Source organism: Danio rerio, chromosome 14 (assembly GCF_049306965.1).
Source record: "Danio rerio strain Tuebingen ecotype United States chromosome 14, GRCz12tu, whole genome shotgun sequence".
NCBI lineage: Eukaryota > Metazoa > Chordata > Actinopteri > Cypriniformes > Danionidae > Danio > Danio rerio.
The window spans coordinates 1142501-1152500 of NC_133189.1; the positions used below are offsets into that span (position 1 = coordinate 1142501).

At 35.5% G+C, this 10000-nt stretch overlaps 1 protein-coding gene across 3 annotated transcripts in view; it reads left to right on the forward strand.

The window, feature by feature from the left end:
• Window positions 1-6255: 6255 nt before the first annotated feature.
• Window positions 6256-10000, forward strand: part of myoz3a (myozenin 3a) — a 9792-nt gene continuing 6047 nt past the window's right edge. The window contains exons 1-2 of one of the 3 annotated variants that reach the window (NM_001386485.1): window positions 6256-6306; window positions 7935-8021. In NM_001386485.1, coding sequence (NP_001373414.1) covers window positions 7946-8021 — 76 coding nt within the window. In that variant the 5' untranslated portion in view covers window positions 6256-6306; window positions 7935-7945. Of the gene's footprint in view, window positions 6307-7934; window positions 8022-9638; window positions 9730-10000 lie in introns of those variants that run through there. The other 2 variants (XM_073921104.1, XM_068213145.2) reach the window with 2 other exon arrangements.

The following is a 10000-nucleotide window of genomic DNA, read 5'->3' on the forward strand; positions in this document are numbered from 1 at the left end:
TCCATCCATCCACCCACACACCCGTCCACCTATCCAACCAACCACCAGTTCATCCATCCATACATCAATCCAACTATCCTTCCATCCATCCATCCATCCATCTACCCATCCATAAACCCACAAACCCATTCATCCATCTATTCAACTATACTTCCATACATCCATAAACCCACTAAACCACCATCATTCCATCCACTGACGGACACACCCTCCCACTTATCCATCCACCCACCCACCTATCCAACTATCCTTCCATCCATCCATAAACCCACTCACCCTCCATCCATCCACCCACTCATTGGTCCATCCAATTATCATTCCATCCATTTTTTAGAATAGAAAATTCATCCATAATGGAATATAATTCATCCATCCATCCAACTATCAATCAATCAATCAATCAATCAATTGTTGTTCATATCTCTGTCAAAATAAATAAATAATAATAATAATAAATAAATAATAATAATTATATATATGTGTTTTTTTTCATCTGCATCTGTCCTCATGCATCATGATTGTACTGCTCTTTCATGGGCTGTAATTGTAATAATAATAATAATGACAGACTCACTCTGTTGTCATGTTCATCCATTCAGTGAGCGTCTCTATGGAAACGCCTCCTCTCCTCTCTCTCCATCTCTCTCTCAGTGGACACAGGTGTTCGGTGAGCATCTCCAGTAATGTGGACACTAGTGGACTGATCTACAGACAGCAGCACGTCTCCACTGACCCTGCTAAAAATCAGCTTCACTGCTCTGGGTGAGTCTCCTTCATTCTGCCTCGGGGAAAAAAGGTTTGCTTATGAGAGTTTTTGTCTTGTTTCTAGTCTAAATATCTAAAAAAAATACTTAGTAAATAATATTGTAAATATTGTAATGATGAAGTAAAAAATATTGTCTTGTTTTCAGAAATAACGAGTCAAAATTAAGAGAGTTTTCCTGAAAAACAAGTAAAATAATTTGACAATGGGGGAAGGAAAAATAATGCTATTTCAGAAAAAACTAGATTATTTCACTGACCTATAAATAAAAGTAATTTATAGTAAACACATCAGTCTTTTTGAACTATACTATAGTTATACTATACATTGTAGTATTTTTGCTCTTTGTTAATAAATGCTCCGGCATACAGTAGTACTAACTATAGTGAACTGATCAACTGAAATAAATACTGTGGTGTATTGCCGTAAACTATACTCTATAGTGTAAGTACTGTATAAACTACAGTATTGGGCAATTTATTTATATAATATAGTTGTTGTTTCTATAGGTATGTTTCCACAGCAACTGTAGAATCACCACAACAGATTGATTACTATAGTTGTTACCATAGCAACTGTAGAATCACCACAACAGATTGATTACTATAGTTGTTACCATAGCAACTGTAGAATCACCACAACAGATTGATTACTATAGTTGTTACCATAGCAACTGTAGAATCACCACATCAGATCAATTACTTAAGTTGTTGTTACCATAGCAACTTTAGAATCACCACAACAGATCAATTACTATAGTCGTCGTGTCACCATAGCACTGTAGAATCACCACAGCAGATCAGTTACTATAGCTGCTGAGCAGACTCATTCAAGTACTTTACTATAGCATGATGAGTAGAGTATTGTGTCTCGTGTAGGTTGTCTTGTTGTCTGTTTTTAAATGAGCATGGTTTCCTCTGAGAGCCGTTTTTACCTCTACAGCAGGTTTCTGATAATCAGCCATAACCCAGCAGCCGGTCATGATGAGCGGTGTTTCAGCGACTGTGACCCCGAGCCCGACCCTCACCTCTGAGTTTGACACATACTCACACGTTCACACTGTCCTCATCGTGCTCATCTTCAGCGCGGTGTGTTTTCTGCTGCTGATGGCCTTCTTCTACGCCTTCTGCTTCCACTGCTCTCTTCAGACGCAAACCTCAGACGTGCGCAAGAACTCAGGCTGCAGTCTGGATAGAGAAGACGCCACCTTCAGACGCAGCTCCTCCACTCCATCGGTGGCAAACACTCTCTGAAAAAGACTGACATCTGATTTAACCTCTAGCTTTTTACATACATACCGGCCACTTTATTAGGTACACCTTACTAGTATAGGGCTGGACCCCTTTTGCCTTCTGCCTTAATCCATTGTGGCAGAGATTTAGCAAGCTACTGGAAATATTCCTCAGAGATTTTGCTCCATATTGACATGATAGCATCACACAGTAGCTGCAGATTTTAAATCATTGGCAATGCCTCATGGAAATTGAGGTTCTTCACCTCATTAAAGCCATCTTGTATCTTTATCTTTTGTGTTTAATTTTTATATGCAGTAAAGCCTGAAAATATTCATACCCTGTGGCTAATTCTGACTTGAAGATACTTTTTGTCAATCAGCAAGTTTTTGATTTGACCAAAAATAACCCAGGCTCTTCCAAAAATGATAATAAGACTATGTACAAGAGGCATCCTTGTGAAAAAAAAAAAAATTTAATTATAAATATTATTATTAATAAATAATAATAATTATTATTATTGTTGTTGTTATTATTAAATGATAGTAATAAATAATAATAATATAATATAATAAAATAATAATAAACAATAATAATAAAAATAAATATAATTTAAAAAAATAATTAAATAATAATAATAATAATAAAAATTATAAAATAATATTTTTGCCCAGCACTAATAGTAATAATAATAATAATAATAATAATAGTAATAATAATAAATGATAAAAATAATAATAATAAATAATAATAAGAATAATAATAATGATAAAGATAATAAAATAATAATAAAAACATAATAAATAATAATAATAAGAATGACAAAATATAATAATAATAATAAAATTTATACAATATATAATACTATAATAATAGTAATAAATGATAATTATAATAATAAATAATAATAATATAATATATAATAATCAGGAGCTGATTTAATTAATAAGCAGGGCAAGCAGCCGCTTAGGGCCAATGAAATTTGGGGGCCCCAATACATACCTAGAAGTATGAATTACATATTCTAAAGTGTTAATATAATTATTAGATTGGTGTAAATTTCTCCCGCAACAACATTTTTTCATATTATTATTTCTTTTAAAAAAAAGTTAATGAAGAAAAGATGATTAAGGGTGCATATTAGGACTGTGGGGCTACATGGTTAGAATTGCTTTGGGCAGTCAAACAATTAAATCTGCCCCTGATTATAATAGTAATAATAATAATAATAATATGCTATAATAATTAAAATCTGATTGATTTCCAGGACATTCCAGTCATTAGCACACATGCTGAGATCAGAAACTGCACTGCAAATGTCCATTACTCAGAGAGACTGGAGCAGTGTGTGGTGAATCTACCATTAGCACACAGAACACATGGTGCTTTTCTCCGAGCTCTGGGAATCACAGGATCCATCCGGAGACTCTATGATTGAGTCTCGAGTGTTGAATTCTGGTGATTGGAGCTCGATGTGCGGATCCTGAAGATTGCTGTCCTGCAGAGACTCCTATAATGAGACTGAGAGAGAGAGAGAGACGTCTAAAAGTGTTATATACAGTAAGAGTTCAGCCTTCACAGATCTCTCTTTTACATTTATATTTTCAACAGAATGCTTTACAATAATATATTTGTGCATACACTGACAATAAGACTGACATCCGATTTAACCTCTAGCCTTATATTTATATATACATAAACCGGCCACTTTATTAGGTACACCTGACTTGTACCGGGTTGGACCCCGTTTTACCTTCAGATCTGCCTTAACCCTTGCTGGCAAAGATTCAACAAGCTACTGGAAATATTCCTCAGAGATTTTGCTCCATATTGTCATGATAGCATCACACAGTTGCTGCAGATTTGTCGGCTGCACATCCATGATGCCAATCTCCCGTTCCACCACATCCCAAAGCTGCTCTATTGGATTGAGCTCTGGTGACCGTGGAGGCCATTTGAGTGCAGTGAACTCATCGTCATGTTCAGCAGTCTGAGATGATTGAGCTTTATGACATGCTGCGTTATCCTGCTGGAAGTAGCCATCAGAGGATGGAGACACTGTGCTCATAAAGGGATGGACATGGTCAGCAGCAATACTCAGGTAGGCTGTGGCGTTGATGCTCAATTGGTACTAATGGACCCAAAGAAAATCTCCCCCACACCATTACACCACCACCACCAGCCTGAACCGCTGATACAAGGCAGGATGGTCCATGCTTTCATGTTGTTGAGGCCAAATTGTGAGCAATTCAAATGTTTGCTCCCCTCTAACTGGCCACCAGCATTTTTCATCAGCTGTAAAACACAAAATCATCCTGAAGGAAAGTTACTCCAACTATGTAGAGTTGTTATGCTGTAACTACAAAACACGAGCAGCTGTCAAAACTTCCTTTCATTCAGCTTCAGTGCTGCGCAGATCCTGCACTTTACCTCTGTAGTATAGTATAGTATAGTATAGTATAGTATAGTATAGTGTAGTATAAATCAGAAATATATTTAGATTAAGGGACAGTATTTGCCATCTGAAGTTTATTTTAGAGATGCACGGCTGCTTTACTTGCAATCAAAGTCAGTGTCAGAAGCTTCAAACTCCCCAGAGAGAAACTCGATCTGAGTGTCGTCATTGGCCAGAGTCACATATCACACATGCGGTCAGGTCAGAGGTCAAGGCCAAATCACCCTGACAGACATACCACAAATAAATAAATATATAAATAAATAAATAAGAAGAAAAACTGCAAACAATATTTTACTACTGCACACTTTTGCAGTGTTTTTCAAATAGTACAAATAGTAAAATATTCTCAGCTTAATATGCATTTACTTGAGAATCAAAGATAAGCTTAAGGCTTAAGAAATCAAAGACTTGGGTAATGAAGTTTGAAAATAGTTAGATAGTTCAAAAAATGTCTGGGGTTAGTTACTGTATATACAGAAATTTGATGTATGGGCATACTGTATATGAACATATTCAATTGGCGACAAAATTAACAGATTATATACAATTATATAAGTGATGTTTAACTGAGCAGGGACATTTTCACAGTATTTCCTATTATTAAATATTTTTGTGGCATTTTTAAATAAGTTAGTGAAGCCTTTAAACGTCACTTTAAGCAGAATACTAGTCTCCTAAAAGTATCATGATGACAGCACATAATATTAGACTAGACATTCTTCAAGACACTAGTATTCAGCTTAAAGTGACATGTAAAGGCTTCACTAGGGTAATTAGGGTAAAGTTAGGGTAATTAGGCAAGTCATTGTATAACAGTGGTTTGTCCTGGAGACAATCCAACACTAATATTGCTGAAGGGGGCTAATAATATTGACCTTAAAATGGCTTTAAAACAATTAAAACTGCTTTTATTCTAGCTGAAATAAATCAAATAAGACTTTCTCCAGAAGAAAAAATATAAGAGGAAATACTGCGAGAAATTGCTGATTCATTCATTCATTTTCTTCTCAGCTTAGTCCCTTTATTATTCTGGGGTTGCCACAGCGGAATGAACCACCAACTTATCCAGCACGTTTTTTTTTTTTTTTTTTTTTGCACAGTAGATGCCCTTCCAGCTGCAACCCATCTCTGGAAAACATCCACAAACACTCATTCACACACACACTCATACACTACGGCCAATTTAGCTTACCCAATTCACCTGTACCGCATGTGTTTGGACTGTGGAAGAAACCGAAGGACCCGGAGGAAAGCCACGCGAAGCCAGGGAGAACATGCAAACTCCACACAGAAACACCAACTGAGCCGAGGAAATTATAATTTAAAAATAATTGAATAAATAAAATAATGAAAATAAATGAAAAATAATTAGCTTAAAGGGGCTGATAATTTTGTCCTTAAAATGGCGTTTAAAAAATTAAGAACTGCTTTTATTCTAACCGAAATAAAATAAATAAGACTTTCTCTAGAAGAAAAAATATTATCAGACATACTGTGAACATTTCTTTGCTCTGTTAAACAACATTCGGAAAATATTTGGAAAAGAAAAAGAAATTCAAAGGGGGCGAATAATTCTGACTCCAACTGTATATTTCAGTAAGAGAATGGTTTCATCATCTCTGAAGGCATCAGGTGTTTATTATGGGGTTGGCAGGTGTGCGTGCGTGCGTGTGCGTGCGTGTGTGTGTGTGTATGTGTGTGTGTGGCACTGAATGCTTGTCCTCTTTTAGCTGATGTCGTTTGGCTAAATGTGCAGTGATGATGTCATGCAGCTCCGGAGACGAGTGTATAGAGCGAGACTTCAGCGCTTCACACACACACACAGCACTGTCATCTGCTGCAGACACACTCAGGTAAGTCACGGTCCGTGTGTGTGTGTGTGTGGTAATATAATCTACATACAGTTGAAGACAAAACTAATATCAGGCCTCCTATGAAATGTGATTTATTTCTAAGATCCAAGCTCTGTTTAATGGAGAAGATGATTTTTATTAATGCATTTCTAATCATAACAGTTTTAATAACTCATCTCTAATAACCGATTTCTTTTATCTTTGTCATGATGACAGTTAATAATATGACAGATATCTTCAGGACACTAGTATTCAGCTGAAAGTGACATTTAAAGGCTTCACTAGGGTAATTAGGCAGGTAAATATTGTGAAATACTCTTAATATTGACCATAGCAGTTAAAAAAAAAAAACATGTTAAAGATCTTTTATTCAAGAAAACCTCAAAGAAAAACGTTCTGCAGAAGGATATGATATTACATACTGTGTTAAACATTCTTGCTCTGTTAAACAGCGCTTGGGCAATATTTGAAAAAGAATTGAAATTTCAATTCTTTTATTAATAATTTGAATTTCTTCAAATAATAATAATTCTGGCAAATAATTTTGTCTTCTGCTGTATGCATGCACGACAAAATACTGTATAGAATTTAAGCATAATGCTCCTAGAGGCTCAGTCAAAACAGCATTATTAATGATGGGTCAAAAAGCATGAATTATGTTTATCCATTTCACATATTAACATTCAGCAGAACCTATATTGGCATCTGGGGTTGTTTATGAGGAGCAAAGTGCTTTTATTTAGCACGTTTGTAAAATAATAATAATAATTAATAATAACAAAATTTACATCAAATCTATCACAAACAATTTAGCAGCAATATGTTATATAATCTGTTAAAAGCAGTATAATTTTGCATATACAGTTGAAGTCAGAATTATTAGCCCCCCTGAATTATTAGCAGATTCTTTCAACACATTTCTAATCATAATAGTGTTAATAACTCATCTCTAATCACTGATTTCTTTTATCTTTGTCATGATGACAGTAAATAATATTAGACTAGATATTCTTCAAGACGCTTCTATTCAGCTTAAAGTGACATGTAAAGGCTTCACTAGGGTAATTAGGGTAACTAGGCAGGTTAGGGTAATTAGGCAAGTCATTGTATAATGATGGTTTGTTCTGTAGACTATCAGAAAAAATATAGCTTAAAGAGGCTAATAATATTGACCTTAAAATGGTGCTTAAAAAATTAAGAACTGCTTTTATTCTAGCCGAAATAAAACAAATAAGACTTTCTCCAGAAGAAAAAATATTATCAGACATACTGTGAACATTTCCTGAATCTGTTCAACATCATTTGGGAAATATTTAAAAAAGAAAAGAAAACTCAAAGGTGAGCAAATAATTCTGACTTCAACTGTGTATATATATATATATATATATATATATATATATATATATATATATATATATATATATATATATATATATATATATATATATATATATATATATATATATTACAGTAAATTAACATTTTAAAGACATACATAAAAATGAAGTAATAAATTATATGTAATATTAATTTGATAATAATAACAATAAATAAATAAATAAGTAAATAAATACATTTGTTTTTATTTTGTGGATGTGCATGACTCAATGGCTGTAATGTCTGTGCAGAAGAAGGGAGGATGCAGACGGCACATCACAGCCTCAACAAACACAGACAACAGCAGGCCATGATGCTGAGCAGAGAAGCCAAAGGAGGTACACACACACACACACACACACACACACACACACGCACAAGTCCAAGTACACATGCGCAAACACACACACATGCACTTACATATACACACACACACACACACAAACACACACACACACACACACACACACACACAAACACACACACACACACAAACACACACACACACACACACACACACTTACACTTACACATACAAACACACACAAGAGGATGCCAACCATACAAGAACTTCAGGGACAACAAACACTTAATACACAAACACACTTCACTGAACATGTATTATTATCATTACATTTAAATATTATGGGGCAGCACGGTGGCTCAGTGGTTAGCACTGTGGCCTCATAACAAGAAGGTCACTGGTTTGAGTCCCGGCTGGGTCAGTTGGCGTTTCTGTGTGGAGTTTGCATGTTCTCCCTGTGTTGAGGTGTGTTTCCTCCGGGTGCTCCGGTTTCCCCCAAAGTCCAAACACATGCGCTATAGGGGAATTGAGTGTGTGTGTGTGTGTGTGTGTGTGTGTGTGTGTGTGTGTGTGTTTTCCTGTCACCATAATCTGGCTCAGCTAAATCTGACGCTCTGTTAAAATGCCGCTTTAGGGCGAGTCTGTTTCTCCACTCTAATAATAATCAGCAGTGTTTCCAACATAACAGCAGACAAGACACAGAAACACACACATCAGCTACCGTGCAGGAGGTCAGAACACAGTTATATTAGCTAATGAAGACTAAAACTAAAGGTTATTGTACACTAAATTTAAAAGGTTATTGCACACTGAATTTATTCTGAGCATAATTTGTAAAACTAGAACTTGTTGTGTGTGTTTCCTCTTCTTGTTGGATCACCGAAGGCCTCTTCAGTTGTAAGCCGCTTCGGACAAAGGTTATGATAGTTAATGAAAACTAAAATATAAAACAATTGCCGTTCACTGAAATAAAAATACTTATTGCTTTGTAAAAAACTGAAGCTGGGTAACACTTTACAATAAGGTTCATTAGTTAATGCATTTACTAACATGAACTAAACATGAGCAACACTTGTACAGCATTTATTAATCATAATTAAACAATTACTAACATTAACATTAGTTAATGCAGCATGAGTTAACATGAACTAACAATGAACTTCTATATTTTCATTAACTAACGTGAACAAATACTGTGGTAAATGTATTGTTCATTGTTTGTTCATGTTAATAAATGCATTAACTAACATTAACTAATGAACCTTATTGTAAAGTGTTACCTGAAGCTGTGTACATACAAAACTGAAACTAACTACAATTATAGCAAAAACCTTCTTCGTTTTCGTACTTGTGACTGTATTTAATACATAATCTTACTGTAAGCCTTTTAGAAATAAATATAATTCGCGCTGGCGGTGTTTGACCCATCAGAGTCTGTAGTTCTGCTGCCATCGGCCAGATTGAGCCAGTTCTCCTCCAATCATCCTCGCTGTTGCTCATCCACAAGAACAACGAGTGGACATGACAACAGGGCGTAGATATGTACACTAGATATCGCATAGGGACCCTGAGCATGCGTCAATAGCGCCGCCATATTGGTACAGTGCTCCCAGGACAAATGTCCTTCAGCCGCACTAGTCAAGACAGTGTTATTACGTGAAGATGCGGGACTTTAGCGCTGTCTACGGGTGCAGTAACGAGCAAACAAAGAAAACAAAGCACAAAGGCAGAACATTTTATAGGTAATATTAAGTTTTCTTCTGTTTTTGTGTGTTCTGAACTTTTGTGCTAATCAGGTCACGTTATTGATGATAACAGTCACTTACTGCATTCACCATACGACAAAGCAGCTCCAACTCGCACTAAACACTCGGCATATGCTAGTTTTGTTGAATAAAATCAGCAAATGATGCAAAATAAACATGACAACGAGATGCTGCGCTGCCAGAAACTGGTATTATTGTCGGCTAACGTTAGTGAAAGAGTCGTTCATAACGGAGATTCATTCACAAA